We start from the raw sequence: 21,726 nt of genomic DNA, 5'->3' as shown, positions 1-21,726 counted from the left end.
GAGGACGTGGCCCTTTGTTCAAGACCATGAATCAGTACTTAAAGGAACAACTTATCTACTGACCTTAAAACAGGTAGGAGTGATTTTCATCTTGCAGGACTACATCTCCAGCTATTTATTCGATCTTATCCCCAAAATGGAAGGCTTGTTGAGCAGTGCTATTGAAATACTCTCACCTATGCAGATCAAAGGATAATCCCAAACAAATAGGAGTTCATATTTAGCTCAGGATTAAGATCGAGTTACCCTAGGTCATCAAATTTAAATAGTTAGTTATAATAGTAAACGGTTGTTATAAAGAAAAAGTGACTATTTCGTGATTCGATCTTATGTAAAACTCTTTTGCATGGGATGCCCCAGCTCGCATGTCTACACATAAACGATTTCGGGATCACATCGTTTGTATCAATATACAAAGTAGGCCGCATCCATAATGTCCCTAGAATGAGGTACTCAATCTCATCCATATACTTATAGACCTTTTTGGCTATATACTATAACTTGATCCTCTTTTATGTCTCTACATAAAGTCACAGTATTCATATTATAGTCATGGATTCGTTTATTGGATTTTATAACATAATGTAATTTCAATTTCAATAACACCTTAATTGAATAAATCCTTCAATAATACTTTTATTGATAATTAGAATATGTTTCCATGATTACAAACTGCGAATTTTAGGACGTTCCTAACAAGGTCTACGGGACATACCACATCTGGTCTAGGGCAAGTGGGAGATTTTATATTGGGTTCGTTTTATGGCATAGTTTATTGTTTTGTGTACTTTTGTATTAGGGTGACTTTTATGATGTACACCCCACTAGCTTTAGAACAAGTGGAGATTGTTGGGGTTGATACCCTAAATCTAGTGGGTTCTGTAGTTTGTAATTGTAATCTACAAACAATTTATTTATTTAATAAAATTTGAGGTATTTTATTTGATATTTAGTAGCATTAACCCACAAAACCAATAAACTAATATCCAAAGTTATCTTTTGTAGTTTAAATATGTATGTAGAGGCATACAGGTGGATCATGTTTAAGTGATAACCTAAATAGTCTGTAGTAGATAGATAAGGTTGGGTACCTTATCTTGGTGACACTACGAATACGACTCGCTTTATAAATGTTACAATTGTTGTAAAGTGCTACAAATGATCTAATCTTGATCATTCATGTAGAGAAATGTGAGCGGAGGTGTTCTATATAAAGGAGTTTGTATAAGATCGGACCACGAAATGAATAGTCTCATTATATAATACAGTTAATAATAGAGACTTACATTTCACTAGGATGACCATAGATCACATGACCTGAATCCTGAGTAGTTGTGAATCTACTTTTGAAGGCGATCATTTGATTTGTATGGGTGAAAGTGGCCAGATCGTTGACTCAATAAGCCTACTATTTTGGGGATTCACCTGATTGGAGAATTGGAACATAGCTACATAAGATGGAATTTGCTTCTTCCCTAATGTTGGGGTAAGTAGATAGATTGCTCCCTTAAGGGCTTATTCTGGGGCTTGAACAATGTGGCGTCATACTTTCTCTTGGCCCGAGAGGGGTTTTAGTCATAGTTGGACTATGACTTATTGTTCATTAGAGAGATCGATAGTACTTAAGGAGTTAAAAGTAATTATAGGGGCAAAACAGTAATTTTGGCTTAGTTGTACTTACGAACAATTTGTGAAGGATCATGCACCGTTGACTGGTTATATCCAATGGACATAGAAATATATCTGTAGTGCGTATAGTGTAGTTGTTGGTCTTTAGTGGAGTGACTGACAATTAATGGATGTTGGAAAATTTAATTAAAGGAGTTTAATTAATTTTCTAAGTACCATTGGAGCTTCAATCTACAGGTCCATAAGGTCCCCTTTGTAGCCCAACAAGGTTATTGATAATTAATTTTGGATTAATTTGAATTGTTCAAATTAATAAAGGGAATTAATTATATATGATATAATTAATTTAAATTAATTATATATTATATAATTAATGTAATGTGTTTGATATATTATAATATAAAGTTTATTTTGATAGGAATTAAATATTTGAATATGATTCAAATATTAATTATGTGAATTGGATTCATATAATTAAATTTAATATAAATTTGATTTATATTAAATACCACGTATTAAAACTCTTTTACATGTTTGTTTGTTTGGAGAAGATTTATTTGGAGGAGACGATCCTTTGAAAACTCTTTTACATGTTTGTTTGTTCTACAAAGTATTAAGTGTTTCAACATGGCCTCAGTTGAGTGAACATATTTCTTGGATGGTTTTACTATTATTTTTTTGTTAGGAGCGTATTGAACAAAATTATGTGGGAACGTCTCATTTGAGTAGTATAATTGACGATGCAATTAGTAGAGTTTCCAGTCCCGATCATGGCCATGTACGAGGATTAAGATTCGGTGTGACTATATCGAAGGTGATTACATCAACTCAGAAAGATAAGATTATTACATCTCTTGAAAGAAAATGCAACAATCTAACGTCGGATGTAGATGAACTGAAAAGCGTGGTAGCTTATTTGATATAAAGGACAAGATAAATTTGCCCTAACTCTCTTTATCTATTTAGATTGTGTTTTATATAACATTTTGAATATGTTGTTTATATAAAAAAAAATGGGCAAACAAAATTTTAATAATTCTGTTAGAGTGTCAACATCATCAGATATTCCAGCTTCAATCCTGAATTCTCCACCGGTAAATTCATTTATAAATTTTCTATCCATTTAGTAATCAAGATTATTATTGTTTGAAAAATTTCTATCCATATTATTGGTGAAAAAAAGTGTAACTACCAACACTCCCCAAAAGTGTTTGCTGCTAGATTGGGTCGGTTTAGAGAAGTCGTTGCTGAAGGTAGATGGTCTTCCAATGATCCATCAATCCTTGTCCATCACATACCTCTTGGCTCGAATGTAGTTCGTGTGTGGGTTGATACGGTAAAATTACCTAATTCCTTCTTATGAAGCTACATCCGATCCGATATTATTGTTATTGACGATGTTGTGGGCACTACTATTACATGACCAATGAATAAAGTCAAGCTAATTAAGAAAATTTATTTACTACTTTGTGAATGAAGTATTTATTTAGTTCATTAGCTAATTTATTCTTAGAGTTAAACCATGATGATTTACGAAAGCTATTTTGTTTTATTTTTTATAAGGTGATTGATATAACAACAAACATCAGAGCTACATATTTTTTGTGAGAGAATTTTGGTATTGCTATAATCTAACATCTCTTTTGATTGTATCAACTTTTTGGGATTATATATGTAGTCGTTTTATTTAGATTAAGAATTTACAACTTGTTCTATTAGGCAAGAATTTTGTTGGAACATAGTTTTGATGACTATATCTAACCTTTTGGATGAATATAGTGTTTTATTTCTTTTGTACGCTATAAAATTGAAGATTTTGGTTATAATTATGATTATAAATTTGAATAAAATGTGAATTACATCTTTCTTTGTCTAGACAATAATATGGGCGCGACTTCTATAAAGATCAATTAGTATTGTTTTTACTATTTAGATTGTAAATAATGTGTCTATAATTATATATTTATAATTTATTCTAAAATAATATTTGCTAAATAGATTGTAAAATCTAAAAAATGTTATTAAAAAGTGCTATTAAATATCAATTAACATTGTTTTTACTACTACAAAAAGTGCTATAGAAAGTTCATTAACATTAAAATTCATGCTTGAAGATGGGGTTTTTATAGCTTTTTTCCATTACGATGAAAAAATGCTAATAAAAATAAGGGACTTTCAATAGTCTGTCTAAAATCGCTATAGAATGTCTTTTATAACTTTTTTATTGTTATGAAAACTTTATTGGTACTTTTTCCAATTTGAAACATTTTCATAACATCGAATTAAAGCTATCATATGTCAACTTTCTATAGCTCTGTATAGAAACGCTAAGGAAAGTCGAGGACTTTTAATAACATTAGCTACAAAAACATTTATAAAACACTATCAAAATGTTTCAATAGTATTTTTTTAACGCTATGAAAAGTTTTAATAACATCATCTATGTATTATCAAAACATACATTTTAGAGCATTGATAAAACGCTATGGAAAGTCATAGACTTTCAATAACATGGGCTACGACAACATTTCAAAAATACTATAAAAGTCTGCGATAGCGTATTTTTTAATGCTATTGTATGTGATATTTGTTATAATGTTGAGTATAATATAATCCATAAGATAAAACAGACAACTCTTCCGTATACATTTTTCATATGAGACAGTTGATACAATATAAAGATACTCCATATTATTCTTTATCAGTCAACCATTGCAATGTATATCTTTAAAACTAAGTAAATTTCTCTTTAATTGGCTAGAGAACAATGCATTGTCAATTGTCAATTTCGTTCCTCTAGACAAAATAATATTTGTTTTTCCAAACCCTTCAATTAGGTTTGCATAATCTGATATTGTATTAATTTTTGCTTTCAAAATTGTCAATTTGGAAAAATATTTTCTACTTGTAAGTATTGTATGTGTAGTTGCACTGTCCGCCTAACATAGATCTTCTTTACTCATTTTTTTAATCACCCAACATATGAAAATGATCCAGGTTACTTCATTAAAAGAAAATAGTTACAATAAGAAAAACAACATTTGGAATATACAAAGGTTAACATCTACGAAGAGAAAAAAAAGCATGGAGATGAATAAAAAAACAACATTAAGTCTAGATATTTTCAAAGTCAAAAGAAACACTTGATGCTCCATCAATTCTGTCAATTTTCTCTTCAAGAGATTCAAAGAAACCTACCACATCCAAATTTATCATATGGAATAGGTCAAATATGTCATTATCCTAGAATGCAAAATTTGCTTTCATATTTTTCTCTTTTTCTTCCAAGGATGCTTGATAAAGATCAACTAAGTGTTTTGACATACTACAGATACGTGAACAATGCCAGTCATTCTGCATCAGAAACATTTATTTTCAACACTTTTTAAACTTTTATCTTGTGGAGTTTTTCCTTTGTGATCATTATTTTGTGTAGTTCTTTTGAAATTTGAATGATTAGAACAACTACCACAAAAATAATTATTATTTCTTCATCTGCCACGGTCACGACCTTGACCATGATCACGATTATTATTAAAATTCACAACATTCACTTCAGGGAATGATGTTGTCCCGGTTGGTCGAGATTCATGATTTTTTCATTAATAACTCGTTATTTTGTTCGGCCACGAGAAGACATTAAATTAGTTTAGAATATTGTTTAAAACCTTTCTCTCGATATTGTTGCAGGAGCATATTCAAGACATGAAATGTAAAAAATGTCCTATCTAATATATCAGCATCAATAATTTTCTCTCCGCATAACAATAGTTTCGAATTGATTTTAAATAATGCGGAGTTGTAATCGCTTACTACTTTGAAATATTGTAGCCTCAAGTGCATTGACTCATAACGAGTTCTAGGAAGAATAACTATTTTTTGATGATCGTACATCTCTTTTAAATTTTTCCACAAGATACGGGGATCTTTTATTGTAAGATACTTCATTTTCAATCCCTCGTGGAGATGACGACGAAAGAAAATTATTAGCTTTTGTTTTGTCATGATTGGATGTCATATTTTATTTTTTTAATAGTCTCTCCAAGATTCATAACATTAATGTGGATTTCAGTATCAAGTATACATGACAAATAATTTAATATCAAGGGCGGAAAATTCTAATTTTGTGAGATTTGTCATGGTAGCACTATCATAAAATATTGTATTTATATTAGAAATTTAATAGATATTGAATATGAAAAATAACGTTAAATTATTAATTATACCGAAGAGGAAAAAATTGACATACCTCTAGGACTTACCTTTAGTAAGGAAAGCAATAGGAGGAACGCATGCTGGTAACATATTATGAATTTGAGAAGCACAACGGCGCACAACGAGAACATGAATATGGATAAAATATAATATAATAATGATAATATATAACAAAATAAATATAATATAATATATAAATATATAAAATAAATAAATAACAAAAAATAAATAAAACAATAAAGAATGGATTTTTCCACTTTTTTCAAATTTTTTTAGTTGATCACCAATATGTGTGAGGTGGATCTTAAATAATGTGGAGTTGTAATCACTTACTGATTTGAAATTTTGTAGTCTCAAGTGCATTGACTCATAACGAGTTTTAGGAAGAAGAATTGTTTTTTTATGATCATACATCTCTTTCAAATTTTTCCACAAGATACAGGGATCTTTTATTGTAAGATATTCCATTTTCAATCCCTCGTGGAGATGATGACGAAAGAAAATCATTAGCTTTTGTTTTGTCATGATTGGATATCATATTTTACTCTTTAATAGTCTCTTAAAGATTCATAACCTTAATGTGGATTTTAGTATCAAGTATCCATGACAAATAATTACTACCGTTAATATCAAGGGCGGAAAATTCTAATTTTGTGAGATTAGTCATGGTAGTACTATCATAAAATATTGTATTTATATTAGAAATTTAATAGATATTAAATATGAAAAATAATGTTAAATTATTAATTATACCGAAGAGGAAAAAATTGACATACCTCTAGGACTTGTCTTTAGCGAGGAAAACGATAGGAGGAGATAACGTGTTGTGAATTTGAGAAGCACAACAACGCACAACGAGAACATGAATATGAAAAAAATATAATATAATAATATATAAAATAAATAAAACAACAAATAATGGATTTTTCCACTTTTTCTAAATTTTTTTTGGTTGATCACCGATATGTGGGAGGTGGATTACATGGACACTAACACTGTATAATTTCGATAGACATAGACAACACATGGGTAATGGATAAGTGACACATATCTAATGAACATTTATAATAGGCATCTACATTTCCCCTAATTTAACATATTTATATTATATTCGACTTTTTATTTATTTATTACTATTATTATTTTATATTTTCAATACTTGTTGGGTTTTGGCATCTCATCCACCTGGTCGCGACGATGGTAAAAGGAAGGAAGGAAAAAAAAAAGAAAAAAGAAAAAAGAAAAAAGGAAAAAGACCCGAAATAACCGCCATTCGGGTCTTTATGCCGATGAAAAAACCCTAGCAAGCTTACTTGGAGCTGTGCGTGTGCCATACGCTTGCTCGTATCTCTTCTTGGCTTCTCTGTGCACGTTGTTCTTTGATTTCCTCCTTGTTTTCCTATCCGATAATCATCCTTACCGTGATTTCCTTATTCTGGTGATTTTTTTCCGTTCTTTTTTGTTTATGTTTGCTGAATCCAGGATTTTTCGATTCTTTGATTTTGATTTGCTTCTCTGCTTCTCCTGTTTTTGGAATATTGTTGCTGGATTCTATGCATCTAATTGCTTCTGTAATTCTGCGCAGTGGTTAGATGGCGGATCGATTGACGCGTATAGCTATAGTGAGTTCGGATAGGTGCAAGCCTAAAAAGTGCCGTCAGGAATGCAAGAAGAGCTGTCCCGTTGTTAAGACTGGTATTCTATGTTCTTTTTCTTCTTATTCTGTTGGAAATGAGAATCTAATTGTGATGGATTGTAAATTTTTTGATGTCGTTGATCTGATCTATTGTCGGACGGAAATAGGAAGTAGTATTTTCCGCTAGACGGATGCTAACTTTGTTGTTCTTAGTGGGGTTGTAGATTCCTGTATTACTGTTTGTCTTTGATGACCGTTAACACCGAGCTAGAGAGTTCGAATCAACTAGTTTGTTCTCTGGAGTAATCCGATTATATAACTTTATTCTGAAGCCTAATTTGCGTTTGCCGAAAAATGTAGAATAACCTTGCAAGACAGTTGCCAACCACCCAGCCGTTATTACTTGATTGCTCACCTATCTTCATGCATGTTTTGATATTTGTTTGCGCCAGTAATTAACTTTTAATTGGCTCGAATTGGGTCTCTATTTTTATAAGCAGTCAGTGGTATGGTGGCTCTGCCGTTATTACATAATTGCTCACTTATTTTTTTTCTCTCCTGGGCAAATTATTATGTTTATTGGCATAATTTTTCGGTCTTTTCTTGAGAGTTCAATTTTTTAATTTCATTTATATATGATAAACAAGTTTATCCATTTGAATGTTTATTTTACATGAATTATGAACCATTCCTTTTTGTTATTGTAAGAAACAGACGTAATATTAACCGTCATCATCGACTCATGCAACAAATTTCTTGATTAGGGTTTCTTTATTTGCTACTTCATTAATTTTGATCTCTCTGCAGGTAAACTGTGTATTGAGGTTACCCCAGCCTCTAAGATCGCCTTTATCTCAGAAGAACTCTGTATTGGATGTGGTATATGTGTCAAGGTTTGTGCAAGTTGTGGCTTATGTGTGTCTATGGATAAATTATTTTAGTATTCTTGTAATATGTTAATGAGTCATTATACTGGACTATTATGCCAAATTATTCTGACCAAATAATACAATGATACAGAAATGCCCATTTGAAGCAATTCAAATCATCAATCTGCCAAAGGATTTGGATAAAGATACAACACATCGATATGGCCCCAACACCTTCAAATTACACAGGTTATTTCTTTACTAAGCTTGTAAATACATAAATTTGTTTCATCTGGTTCAAAATTGAAGGACAATGTGGTTGTAGGCTGCCAGTTCCTCGGCCTGGGCAAGTTCTTGGTTTGGTTGGAACCAATGGTATCGGGAAGTCCACAGCACTGAAAGTTTTGGCTGGGAAGCTGAAACCAAATCTTGGTCGTTTCAATGTAACATTCTTTATTGCCTTTTATGATTCACTTTGTTGTGTAATAAAGCTCACCCTTTTCATGAATATTTGCAGAACCCTCCAGATTGGCAGGAGATATTGACTTACTTTCGAGGATCTGAGTTGCAGAATTATTTTACACGTATCCTTGAAGATAATCTAAAGGTAACTTAGAAATGCTTTACTTCATAATCTAAACTAATACATAAAATTATCATTCGTTCATATTGCGCTTATTTCATTATGTGAAAATAAGACAATCTGCAACACGTAGTTGGAATATGGTCGAACTTAATATCTGTGTTCTTTGCATAACTATTTGTCCTGACAAGCCCTAATGAAACTTAGATCTATTGTCTTAATTGCTTGGTTTTTGAAGAATTCTTCATATTGCCTCTATTTTGTCTCTTAAGTTGTCCCACACACACTCTTTGGGTTTTTGTTGTTTTCTAATGGGACGAGAGTCTTTCTAGGTGGTGGGTTCTGTTGTCTGTCTATGGATTTTTCCAGGGAGAAGAGATTTGGGAGTTTCGTATCCTCATCCTTCCCGGGGGGGTTTATTTATTTATTTATTTTTATTTTCAATCCTTTGTTCCTTTACTCCCATTCAGGGGTCTCAAGTTTCTCCTCTTTGTGGAAGATTAAATTTCTCAAGAAAGTGAAGTCTCATGTTGCAAAGGTCTTACATGGCAGAGTAAACTACTAGGATCGTACCTAGTGGCACACTACCTTGGTTATGTGCCCTAGTGGTGTGTTATTTGTAGATAGCAGGAGGATCTTAATAATCTCTTGGGGGTTTTCCTGTTTACTTAGTCTCTCTGGAGCCAGTGCTTTAGTTGGTTTGGGGCTGTTGTATTTTGTATTAGGGATTGTTGATCTTTGTTCGAGTACATCGTGATGAACTCTTCGTTTTGTGATAATTGAGGATCTTGTGGCAGGTTTGTTGTTTTACTGTTTTGTGTGGAGTGTGGATGAAAAGAAACGATATAATTTTTTAGAGGGGTGGAGCAGTCTTTGGATGAGGTTGGGGGTGGGTGAGGTTAGTGCCTTGTCATGGGTGTGCGTTTGTCGGGTTTTTTAAGATTTATTTTCGTACAGATAAAGTTTTTCTGAATTGATGAAAATGTACTAGGCAAGGGTGACTGAAGCAAAAGTGGTTGCCAAAACCTTCTCCTATCTTTGCTGCATGTATTAGCCTATGCCTGGAATGGGTGATCTAGTTTGGTTTATTCTTGAATCTTCTATGGTGGATGTATTGATAACTTTTACTTGTCAACTTTTTTTTTTTTTTTTTTTTGAAACAGAAACTAAACTTTTCATTTGATATAAGGAAAAGATATTACAAAATAGAATAAAAATATAGAGGATCAGGAGGTGCACAACTTTTACTTATCACTAATAATGACCCTTTTTTTAACTTTTATGTCAGGCCATCATAAAGCCCCAATATGTTGATCACATTCCGAAAGCAGTTCAAGGAAATGTTGGCCAGGTGCTAGAGCAAAAAGATGAGAGGGATATGAAGCAAGAACTCTGTCATGATCTTGAACTTAACCAGGTTATAGACCGCAATGTTGGTGATCTATCTGGTGGAGAACTTCAAAGATTTGCCATTGCTGTTGTTGCCATACAGAATGCAGAGATATATATGTTTGATGAACCCTCGAGTTACCTTGATGTGAAACAGAGGCTTAAAGCTGCCCAAGTTATTCGATCTTTGCTCAGGCCCAATAGGTACTTTTGCATTCTTTTTATTATATTCCTAGTATTTTGTTTCTCTTATCTTAGTTTGACACAGTTCATGCATCCTTTTGCAGCTATGTAATTGTTGTGGAGCACGATCTTAGTGTGTTGGATTACTTATCTGACTTCATTTGCTGTCTTTATGGGAAACCGGGTGCTTATGGAGTTGTGACCCTTCCCTTCTCGGTTAGAGAAGGGATCAACATCTTCTTGGCTGGATTTGTTCCCACAGAAAATCTACGATTTAGAGATGAATCTCTTACATTCAAGGTGAGAATTCTGCGGACTTTCAACACCAGAATGGAATGTTTATACCATCACAATTTATCCTTATTTTTCTTTTATTCTTCTAGGTTGCCGAGACTCCTCAGGAAAGTGCAGAGGAAATTGAAACATATGCGCGATATAAGTACCCAACCATGAGCAAAACTCAAGGAAATTTCAAGCTCCGTGTGATAGAAGGTGAATTTACTGATTCACAGATTATTGTGATGCTTGGTGAAAATGGAACCGGGAAGACAACATTTATTCGTATGCTGGTATTTGGTCTTTCCATTACTTATTTTCTAGTTCTTTTCTCTTTTTTTTTTTCTTTTTAATAGTAGTAAATAGAAAATGTCCAATTAGTACGTATCTTTCTCTTCCTAAGCATTTATTCCCTGATTGACGACATTTGCAGGCTGGTTTGTTGAAACCTGATTCTGTCGAAGGCTCTGATATTGAGATTCCTGAGTTTAACGTTTCCTACAAGCCCCAGAAGATCAGTCCTAAGTTTCAATCCACTGTCAGGCACTTGCTACATCAGAAAATAAGGGAGTCCTATATGCATCCGCAATTTGTTTCAGACGTAATGAAACCCTTGCTTATTGAACAATTAATGGACCAGGAAGTCGTGAATCTTTCTGGGGGAGAGTTGCAGAGAGTTGCATTGTGCCTCTGCCTTGGAAAGGTACAATTACATTGTTTCTTTAGTCCTGTCAAATAATAACCTTTTCATCCAATATCATCAGCAAGCTGTATTAGCAGTTTAGGTACTATGCATTTATGGTTAGGGTCAGAAAGTAATCTGTATTCATGGAACCTTATTGGTAGTATGTATATCCATGAGACTTCAGAATATAGATTTTTCTGTGTCAATTATTTTTTTAGTTCTTAACCCTTTTTTTATAAGAAAGTTACAAAATATTTACAGTGAAATGATTAGTATATTTGTTTTATTCTAATGCTTGCAGCCTGCAGATATTTATCTGATAGATGAACCAAGTGCTTACCTTGACTCTGAGCAGCGTATTGTTGCTTCGAAAGTCATCAAGAGATTTATTCTTCATGCAAAAAAGACTGCCTTTGTGGTTGAACACGATTTTATTATGGCAACTTATCTCGCAGATCGGGTTATTGTTTATGAGGGTCAGCCTTCAGTTGATTGTACTGCTAATTGTCCTCAGTCGCTGTTGACTGGAATGAATCTCTTCTTATCTGTAAGTCACGTTTCTTCTATCCCCGGTTCTCACATCCTTTTCTTTTGGATTATTCTATATCTTAAAGAGGCCAAACCATGGTTTTGACAATCGTAAAACTGATTGGAGCAATGCTGTAGATTTAACGATAGTCATTGACGAGTCTTTTTACAAGTCTTCTTTTGATCGATCGCAGCATCTTGATATTACGTTTAGAAGAGATCCAACAAATTACAGGCCAAGAATTAACAAGGTCGATTCAGCAAAGGATCGGGAGCAAAAGTCAGCTGGCTCATACTATTACTTGGATGATTAAGAATTTTGTAGGTGTAATTCTTCATTCCTCTACAAATTCTCTCGTCTTACCCTCCATTTTTCCATAATAAAAGGTAGTTTTCTTATGTTTGCTTGCAAATACAGGTGCAGATGCTGGTTTTTTAACCTATGAAGAGCACTTTCGAAGCCGAATCATCGACTTTGCTTCTTCGAAAGAGGTGCAAAAGGGGAGGATGTTTTCATTTTGTGGAATCTGTGTTTTTGGCTTATTGCTTTAATTTAAAGCAGGCAGGGCATGCACGTTCTTGATTCTGCCATGTAGTATATTTCTCTTATGACCTGCTCTTGCAAATTCGACAGTTTTCTCGGCCATCTTAAGGCAAGTTCATCTGAATGTCGTTCACTTTTTTGTCCTGCTCCTAAAATTGTATTTGATTATTAGATTTGCAGACATTTTGAGGAACAAATAGTAATTGTGCACATTTTAGATTATGTAATGCGGCAATTTCTTTCGCTCAAGTTTTAGAGGAATGAATAGATTTTATTATATTAGAAGACTTGGATTGATTTCCTTATTTCATCTCAATCCTCTTTTTCAGATGATATTTTTTTAACATTTTTTTCTCTGAAAGATTGAGTTGTGATGGCTTTTTGTAATGTTTTTGTTGATTTTATGTAGTGGAGTTTGAGATGTGATTCAGAATTAGGCAACAAAACGTATTGCGTCTGCATGAAGATCTATTAGATGCATTCTTGATTTATCATATTTGGAAATTTCGAATCGGCCTTCTGTTTATGAGATTCAAAACTTTGAGAGAACGAATACTTGCAATAGAAATATATATATTAAAAAGAAAAGGAATATGGTTAAATATGATTACTACTAAATTACTAGATCCGCTACAAAAAGAAAAAGAAAAAGAAAAAAATTTTACACAATAAATTGTTGTTCACTAAATTTTTTTTGGGTAAGTTGCAAAAACTGCTTGTACTTACAATTATATCCTTAAAAATTTGAAGTGTAAAACTTGAACTCTCAAATTTATACAAATGTTAAAATTGGACTCTTAAACTGGTAGAATTGAACTCTCAAATGATAAAGATTGAATCAATAATCATGTAAGTTTGTGAATTCGGTTCCAACACTTGTATAAATTGTTCAATGAAAAAAGTTGAGTCAACAAATTTTACCATTATTATAATTTCTACAATTGTATAAGTTTGAGAGTCCAATTCTAACACTTGTATAAGTTTGAGGATTCAATTTTTACAATTGAAAATTTGAAGGTATGATTGTAACCACCACCATATTTCAAAGGTGGTCTTTCTAATTTGCTCAAATACTTAAAAATGTGTGAAGATTGATATATTTTTTTTTTTGCCATATTTCAATTGATTGAAAGCATCATAACTGATCAATTGTTAGATTAGTACGTCCTTGAAATCTATCAAATAAAATAAAGCATTCATCCTTTGTGAAACATTGTGCATTTTACTTCCTCTCTCTTTATTGGAGTGTATAAAGTCAAAACTTCCCTTCATTCAGAGAGCATATATCATATTTCTTTGTGAGCTTACAGATGCAACTTTTTCCATCTAACATAAATAACAAGTCTGCTCACCTATCAGAACAAGTGGGAACTAAATTAAATCTATCTGTATTCTTTTAACTCTACTGTGAATCTGTGATCCATGAGAACACAAATTAAAAAGGTAGCCTCGACTTCGACCTCCAATCATACCAATACTCGATTTCGACCTCCATTAATCCCGACTAAGCCTATGCTTTGGATTCTTCACAGAGTAATAAATAAAACATCCTCGAGAAATTGTCTTCATTTCTTCTAGATTTAGATAAATGCTCGCATCAATGACCTTATAAAGGTGGTCGATCCTCCTCGGGTGTTTGAGGCGGGTGTGGTTTCCAATCAGGTTTCTCATCCCAGTACATGTCATAATATATGTGGCCAGGGGTTGCATTCTCCACACAACACCATATGCCGACATAACGCTTGACTCGGTTCCTGAACCTCTCTTCCCTTTTCTGTTAATCAAATTGTAGTTCATGTGTATGAGACTTTACATAAAATCTGTTAGTGCATGTTTGTGAGTGATTTTGAAATCATTAAAATCATTTTTTTAATATTCAAAATCAGTTCAAAATACATTTAATCACACGAAATCAATTTGATGTTTAATTTTATATTTTTAGATACAATTTTTATATCATCAAATTGATTTGAATGATTAAGAACATGTTTTGGAGTGAGTTTGAAAATGACAAAAGTGAACATGATATGCCCTAATTAGTCAAATGAATCAAAAGGGTTTTGGTTACCTTATCAGAGAAACCAGGGAACGCATCTTGCATTGTGGAGAACTGGATGACTTTAACATCCTTGAATGTGGAAAATATTGCTTTGAACTATACAAGAAAAACATAGAATCTAATACAGTAAGTTCAATGAAGAGATGGACTTCTTATTATAAGGTTTATATAGCTAACTTACAACAAGCAATAGGAGATCCCTAGAATGCATCAACATCTATGAAACAAACTGAAACAGCGATTTTAACAGATAAACATTCTATTGCGAGCATCCTATTTCATGCCTTTTCAATTAATATTAACAAATCTGAACCTTTGGAGAAAGATAAGTTTTAGTTTTGTTTTTTTGTTTTTTTTTTCCCAGGGGATTGTTGGCTCCAAAAATTTCCCAAAAGATATACCAAACACAAACAACCTATTCTAAGGCTGCAGTAAAATGTGAAATCTATAATCTGCAGTCTACATGTTCCTGTTATGTTGCTCTGGAATTGCAAAAGTAGTTAAAAATTACAGCAATCTAACTTCCAGTCTCAGTGTTGTACAATTGATTCACAACACCAGGAAAATGGTTGGAAGTACAAGATTCCTGTTATCCAATTTGTGTAATACAGCTTCGTATTACTAGATGACAATAATCTTTTTGATTAGGGTGAACTTGATTAGGGTGAACTCTGAGCAGTAAAAGTGGTCAAATGTAATGTAAAAAAAGCTAATTACCGTGTCTTCATTGCTGCCTTTAGGAAATTTGAGGACACCTGGTAGTACTGTATCATTTGATGGACGACAATCTTCATTTTCTTGTTTACAGAGTCGAACATCAAGCCATGATTCTTTCACCTAAAGACATATTAACAGTTCCTCAGAAAATGCTATTAATTAAGCAAAACAAACTTTTTTTTCTTTTTTTCGTACAATAAGGGTTGGGGGATTCGAACAAGATACTTCTTTGTCGCTATCACATACAAATGCTAGTTGAGCTATGCTATCTTTGGCAGAACTGACCGTTTCTAACAAGTGACACTGACCTGTTTTGGGAGTAATGGATTTTCCAAGAAAGAATACTCTCTAAAGCTGATTCCTGGGCCAAACTCTTCCTCTGGTAATTCTTTTAACATCACATTGACCTGCTTGGCATAAAAATGAAGGAAATAAATAAATAAATATAAATATAAGTGCATTCTTTGTTTAACAAATCTCACGTCTTTAATCCATATGTTACAGAAAATGTACAGCGGACTGTATAAATGAATACCTCTCCACCTCATTTGGGATCTATGGGTCGAAATGAATAAAAGATAATCGGGCTTCTTAAAGTTATTATGGCCCCGAAAAATTAAAAGAAAAAGATTATGTTGAGCACCATACAGATAACACACTGATCATTCCTATGATAATTGCGTGAATTGATATGATACTGAGTGCAAAGTTGGACACCACTAGGTATAGTTGATTTTGCATTGGTCAAAAGGGATGGGAGAAAGAGCCTTGAATGTATTGAAAAAGGGAAAAAAATAACTTATAAATGTATATACTCTGCTATATCTGTAGAAATTAAGCTTAAATCGCTAGATACCAAGTTTAGTAGTTCTTAGTGATAGGAATGTTAGAGTCCAATATGCAATAATTTTTTTTTAAATCTTAACATCCGCGAATGTCCGGACCAACTTATGTGTACCTCGACTAATCTCTGGGGACAACCCACCTAACTTTATAACATTTGGGTGTCAAGGAAACCTATAGGATATTAAATCCCAAGTAGGTGGACACCATGGATTGAACTCATTGCCTCTTAAGCCTTTTATTTACCACTAGGTCAATCCATGATGGTTTACAATAAATATACTATCACTTTTAACTTATTGGTTCCAGAGGGTCAATCAGTAGTCTCTAGTTTCCAACCAATCCCAGAAACAAAGAAAGCTTCAGCATCACATTTGAAGTCAACCCGAAAGGTTAAAGCCTGGACTTTGTGGTATAATTTCAATTTAATTCATATGTTGATTGCCTGGTTCAGTAATAGATTAGCTGAATATGAACATATTTCTCATCTAAATTTTACTATGTCTGCCAATCCCACAAAAGTAAAAATCCTCACTATACTTATAATCTTATCCAATTAGGATTGGAATTAGACTAATATGATGGTGAAAAGCTCATCAAGACAATATTAACTGTTTCAATCAGTTCAAAATTTTGGAGGTACCTCGAAAACATGGTCCAACGGGCAAATAAAAGGTTGTCGAGTCACAGAACCCTGCAGCACTCCAGGATGTCCAAACCAAAGCCTATCTAACCGGCACCACAGTGGAGGCATGATCTGGAGTTCACGAGTGAGACAAAATGAAAAAAATTAGAGACAAAATTTCATAAGTAGCTGCAAAGACGAGCATCAAGAAATGTGGTTTCAGTCTATTATACACACATAAAATAAATACTCATTTCTCCTATATTTTTTATGCATGTAAAAGGAACTTCTCACTGTTTATGAGCATGTTTAAATTACATATCATCCCCTTTTATCTTTGACTTCATTGTCGCCAGAATTCTCAACCAATTTCTCTCTAGAAAGGCTCAACTAGCATCAAGGTGGGCAAAATTTCCTTAGAAATTAGTAGGTTAGATCATGAAAATAACGTAAAAGTGTCTCTAGAGAGCCTGGTTATTTATAAAAGAAAAAGAGATATTCACAATCTCCTTCCTTCTCTCCTATAAGTTCTCACCAAAATGTTTTTCCCCTCTTTTCTACATAATATCGTATTTGCTCTGAAGAATGAATGTGTCCACAGTAAGTGTTCTTACCAGTGTACGATTCAATAATGAAGCAATAGCAAGCGCAGTCCTTATTTGTTTCAACTGAACATAAAAAACAAATAGAAACTCAGAAATGGGACATTTTAGGACATCGTATGAGGAAAACATAGGTTTATTGTTAGAACACACAACCTGGTAGTTAATAAGAGTAAAGTGAGTATCAAGGTTATGCTCTCCTTCTAATATTAGGTTCTTAGGAATTGATGGCTTAAATGATAGGTAACCTCCTGTAGAATTTCCCAAGAAATGAAGCGTTATTAAACATAAAAACATCAGTCACACAATATCTTCAATGGTGAGGAAGGCTATTCAGTTGATCATGAGGCCACAAATAAATTTGTAAATCTTCCCTAGAAACTCCAACTCCAAGCAGATTCTGTTATGACCCATACAAAGGGAACACAAGAACAATCACAAAACCACATAAAAGTACTCAAAGGCGAGGGACAGAAAATAAGACAATTTGGAAAATGATGTGCATAATGCATATCATGCAGCAAAAAAGAATGATCCATGAATCTCATACAAAATTTACCTGGTGCATCGAAGTACTCTGGAGGATCATAGAAAACCATGGCCTCACGCAGTCTGTGGCGCTTTCCTTCAGTACCCGCGTACTGAAATGTTGTATGAACAGCATATGGCTCCAATCTAAATTGTTGATACATTGCCTGCCATTGCAATTTGATTAGATCAATGAGAATACATTAACATGGCTTGTGTTATGATTAATAGGATGTTGAGACCCAAACACTAATGGATACTCTAAAAAACAAAATGTTGAGGCAAAAAGTGGAAGTCCTACCTGGACAAAGTAGGTGTGTCCACTACAGAAAATACTTGCTGGTAAAACTCCTAGTTTGAGATTGCCATCATAAGCATAGACGAGTCCACTGTCTTCATCTACAGATGGTCCGTATTTCTTATGAACAAGTTCGTTAAAACCAGTTTGATCCCAAATCTTGTCATCGGCTAGGAGCATTTCCCTCCACTCCTTTGCCAATTTTTTTGATGCTTCTGTGGGCCGCCAGTGGAAAATTCCAATATTCAAGGCACCAGTAACTGTTTCAAAAGCATTTGCATCTTTAATATTGATATGCCAGAAAGTGTAGGATACTTAATGTAGACACGTAGAGTGCAGAATAAACTAATTATTCAAGTAAAGATAACTAAAGAATATTTCGAAGAGCAAAATTCCAAAGAATAGGGTGCTTCAGATAGAGATTGAAACTTCAGTTGCACAAGGCAATATCCTGATAGCGTTTGAACGTCTTTAAAGACATGAAGATGGAACCAGTTCAATTATGGCAAAACTTACAAATTTATAGGCATTAGCTGTATCCAAATGAACTTCAACATTTTCAACTAAGAAATGTCCCTTATGTTTTCTTGATTTCATGAAGATTCATGAAACCAAGGATTAAAATATTGAAATCAGTATCGATATTGCCATTTCAATTTCATGGATATACAATATTGCTGTGAATGAAACTAAAAGTTAGTTAATAATTAACTTGTGTTTAATTTCAAACTAGTTTAAGGATTTATATTCATATTGAGAGTAATGGATGGTATTTTCATATTTTATGGGTGATTATAAAAGATATCAAAGATATCTTTGTCAAACCCTCCGATTTATAGATATAACAACATATTGGCGAGGCGAGTATTATAATCCTTGCATGAAACACATATGAAGAAAACAATTTGAAACAGCTATTCCAGCTCCAAGAAGGAGCTATTGCCGTAGACTCCTTCTGTAGTTGTCAAAAATTTTCTGTTGAACAACCATTCATGAACGGTGATTTAAACATCAATGACCAGCAAGTCTTCATGGGTCAAAATGTATGAAATTAAGAACTCGTGATATAATCAAGCATGGGTCAAAGAGGCATGCCCTAAAAGTATTAAAAACACGTGCTTGTACATAGTTTTTAGTTTAGGCTGGGAAAAGTTAAGTAATTTTGAATCAATGCCATGGAAGAACAGAGAAAATTTAATTCTTCACCTTCGTTCCATTTATCCAACCTGTCATCAACCACTGTTGGTACAACCTGATCACTTGAAGTTAAGATATCTGCTTCAGGATAATGAGCAAGATATGGGAGCGGATTCTGTTACATTAAAAAACTAATGAGGTGATTATTTTCTCAAATAATAGCACTAAGAGAAACCCGAATGGACCAATGAATTTGAATACACAAACCCAACTTTGAACTCTTAAAAATCTGAAGGAGGGAAAAAAAACCTCCCTCCTATCCCAAGATCTCCCCACCCACCTTTGAATAAGAATAAAACAAGATTATTTTCTACCACATATATTAATAATAATAGAAGCTTTAGTAACCAAACACGTCGAATACTTGTTATACTATTGAGATCTGGCAGTTTTTATCAGTAAGGGCAGGAGAGATTATACTGAGTAAAACAAGTTTGCGATAATATAATGAGTCAATAGATTGCCAATATTGTTAGTGCAAACGTATGACCAGAAATTAGATGTAGCTTGATGGTGAAGGAACAACCAAATAACAATCCCAAGAGTTACCTTTAACCACACCATGTCTGTATCACACATTAACAACTCAACACCATAAGGGAGAATTGAATCGATGAGAATCACTTTTTCTCTTCCCATCTTATGAAATGTAGGCGATCCCCAGCCAACATCTACTGTGCTCATATGGCTTCCCATGTCAAAAACTGGAATACCTTTCCAATACAAAGCTTCCAACAGTTTGGTGTCCATTGCACCTGAAATAATCACCCAAGCTTCCTAAACATATTTTCAACAGCAGGTTACCACTAAAAATGATATTAAAAAAGATTCAGTAGCTTACCGACAAGAAGATTCGAAAGACCAAGATCTGTCAAGTGCTTAACCCAACTGAGGATGAAGTCCATAAATGCATAGTTACCAAATGTCACTATTATTATGTTATCTTTTGCCCTTCCCTGAACTAGCTCCTTGCTTAGATGAAAAGTCTCCGGCAGTGGCATACCTTTGGTGTCTGGAGCTTCCCATATCGGTCTTTCCCCCTTGATGTGAACATTTGTGCTGCGGAAATCTGGACTGGGCACTGTACTTGGTTGTGATACATTTGATCTTTGGTCCTTGATAAGAGTTGAATCGGAATCTAGAAAGAGAGGGTTAAGTCGTAAATGAACACAGACAATGCCAATCAATGATAAAATTAAGAAAAGGGGAGGTGCACAGAGGAAAAAAAAGTTGCATCAAGACCAATAATATGTTTGCTGCTTGGACATGAAACAGGGAAAATTCATTAGAGAACCAGACTTGGGGTACGGAAATCAAACTTCAGCTCATATCCTTTTTTCTTTTTTTTTGGTAAAAGAGACTGTTGAAACTTCAGCTCATTATTCTATGGGAAACAACTAATTAGCCAATGCCACAATTCAATGAGAGGAAAAAATGAAGCACTGAAGGGTCAGTTTAAGAATGAACAAAAACCAAACGTTTATCTTACAAGTTGGTTGGAACAGCGACAATGTTGGATAACAGCTCCAATAACTAAAATCTGAAGATTTATGGTGAGAAAGGTTTTATCAAAAATGTCACAGAGAGAGGAAATTTCAATCCCACCGTTGTTTATAGATAAAATTGAACAAGATCATCAGCTCAAACCCGATTTAGCTTACAGTACATAAAGTCAACCAATCCATTTAAATGCCGTCAAATAGAGCAAGTAAATCAGTTAAATTTCTATCCATCATCAATCACAATCTACCATTCATCCCAACAACATAACAGGAACATAATCAAGTGTAATTACACTACAAGAAATAGAGAGAAACAGAACACGTACTGGTAAATTCATAAGAAGGGGACGAAAACCAGGAGGAGCTGGAATCAGAGACAGAATTTGAAGACGAGTAAACAGCCGAAAATACATATAACGATGAGAACACTATGCCGGCAATGACCGTCGCATAGATCACCAAGAACAGAGGCCTTGTATTGACTCCATCTTGACACCCATTACCCAACCCCATTTCTCCAGAGCCTTCAATCTTCCAATTGCTGCAACTCTTGAATACCCAACAAGAAATTAGTCACCAATTTCACCTAAACCGTCGCCATCGCTCTCAATTCCTGCTCCAAAAGCTGCAGCTCTCAGAAGAGAGAACAAAGAAATGGGAGTTTTGGGGGATTTAGTGCGGTTTGTGTATTCGTCGAATCAGTGAGCCATTTGTGGGTTTAATCTAGGGAAAGTCAACTCTCTCTGTTGTTTGTGCTTCACAGAGGCTGCCATTGACAAAAACTTTCTTTATTCAAGGGACAGGTTGGTAGTAGTAGA

General features: G+C 33.8%; 2 protein-coding genes across 3 annotated transcripts; one reads left to right on the top strand and one right to left on the bottom strand.

Annotated features, from left to right (window-relative positions):
* Nucleotides 1-7,059: 7,059 nt before the first annotated feature.
* On the top strand, nt 7,060-12,838 carry LOC120086698 (ABC transporter E family member 2). 2 transcript variants are annotated; one of them, XM_039043460.1, is made up of 13 exons: nt 7,060-7,282; nt 7,430-7,539; nt 8,288-8,373; nt 8,501-8,598; nt 8,675-8,792; nt 8,867-8,956; nt 10,221-10,525; nt 10,609-10,804; nt 10,888-11,073; nt 11,214-11,483; nt 11,767-12,012; nt 12,188-12,318; nt 12,412-12,838. In XM_039043460.1, exons 2-12 carry the CDS (start codon nt 7,437-7,439, stop codon nt 12,305-12,307), a joined length of 1,818 nt encoding a protein of 605 aa, XP_038899388.1. In that variant the 5' UTR covers nt 7,060-7,282; nt 7,430-7,436; the 3' UTR covers nt 12,308-12,318; nt 12,412-12,838. The 2 variants fall into 2 exon arrangements, with proteins under 2 accessions (XP_038899388.1, XP_038899389.1); XM_039043461.1 differs by having other exon boundaries at nt 7,061-7,282; nt 12,188-12,314.
* Nucleotides 12,839-13,739: 901 nt separating this feature from the next.
* LOC120086226 (arabinosyltransferase XEG113) lies at nt 13,740-21,421 on the bottom strand. The gene is made up of 13 exons (XM_039042772.1): nt 21,235-21,421; nt 20,248-20,544; nt 19,956-20,161; nt 19,416-19,521; nt 18,213-18,469; nt 17,943-18,078; nt 17,540-17,634; nt 17,396-17,449; nt 16,800-16,913; nt 15,622-15,720; nt 15,314-15,433; nt 14,606-14,692; nt 13,740-14,311 (listed from the first exon to the last, which is right to left on the bottom strand). The coding sequence occupies exons 1-13, from the start codon at nt 21,419-21,421 to the stop codon at nt 14,144-14,146; spliced, it is 1,926 nt and encodes a 641-aa protein (XP_038898700.1). The 3' UTR covers nt 13,740-14,143.
* Between the last annotated feature and the right edge of the window lie 305 nt (nt 21,422-21,726).

Source organism: Benincasa hispida, chromosome 9, assembly GCF_009727055.1.
Source record: "Benincasa hispida cultivar B227 chromosome 9, ASM972705v1, whole genome shotgun sequence".
Taxonomy (NCBI): Eukaryota; Viridiplantae; Streptophyta; class Magnoliopsida; order Cucurbitales; family Cucurbitaceae; genus Benincasa; species Benincasa hispida.
Note: the sequence above shows the minus strand (reverse complement) of the source record. Positions and strands in the feature narration are given on the sequence as shown.

Bases quoted from the DNA above. Each gene is read 5' to 3' on its own strand.
- LOC120086698 (XM_039043460.1), top strand. From the start codon at position 7,437: ATGGCGGATCGATTGACGCGTATAGCTATAGTGAGTTCGGATAGGTGC. The intron at 10,805-10,887 runs GTGAGAATTCTG...TTATTCTTCTAG, and splicing joins ATGAATCTCTTACATTCAAG to GTTGCCGAGACTCCTCAGGA. The intron at 11,074-11,213 runs GTATTTGGTCTT...CGACATTTGCAG, and splicing joins CAACATTTATTCGTATGCTG to GCTGGTTTGTTGAAACCTGA.
- LOC120086226 (XM_039042772.1), bottom strand. From the start codon at position 21,421: ATGGGGTTGGGTAATGGGTGTCAAGATGGAGTCAATACAAGGCCTCTG. The intron at 20,162-20,247 runs GTAAGCTACTGA...TGATTATTTCAG, and splicing joins TCTTTCGAATCTTCTTGTCG to GTGCAATGGACACCAAACTG. The intron at 16,914-17,395 runs GTAAGAACACTT...CGTGAACTCCAG, and splicing joins CATTATTGAATCGTACACTG to ATCATGCCTCCACTGTGGTG.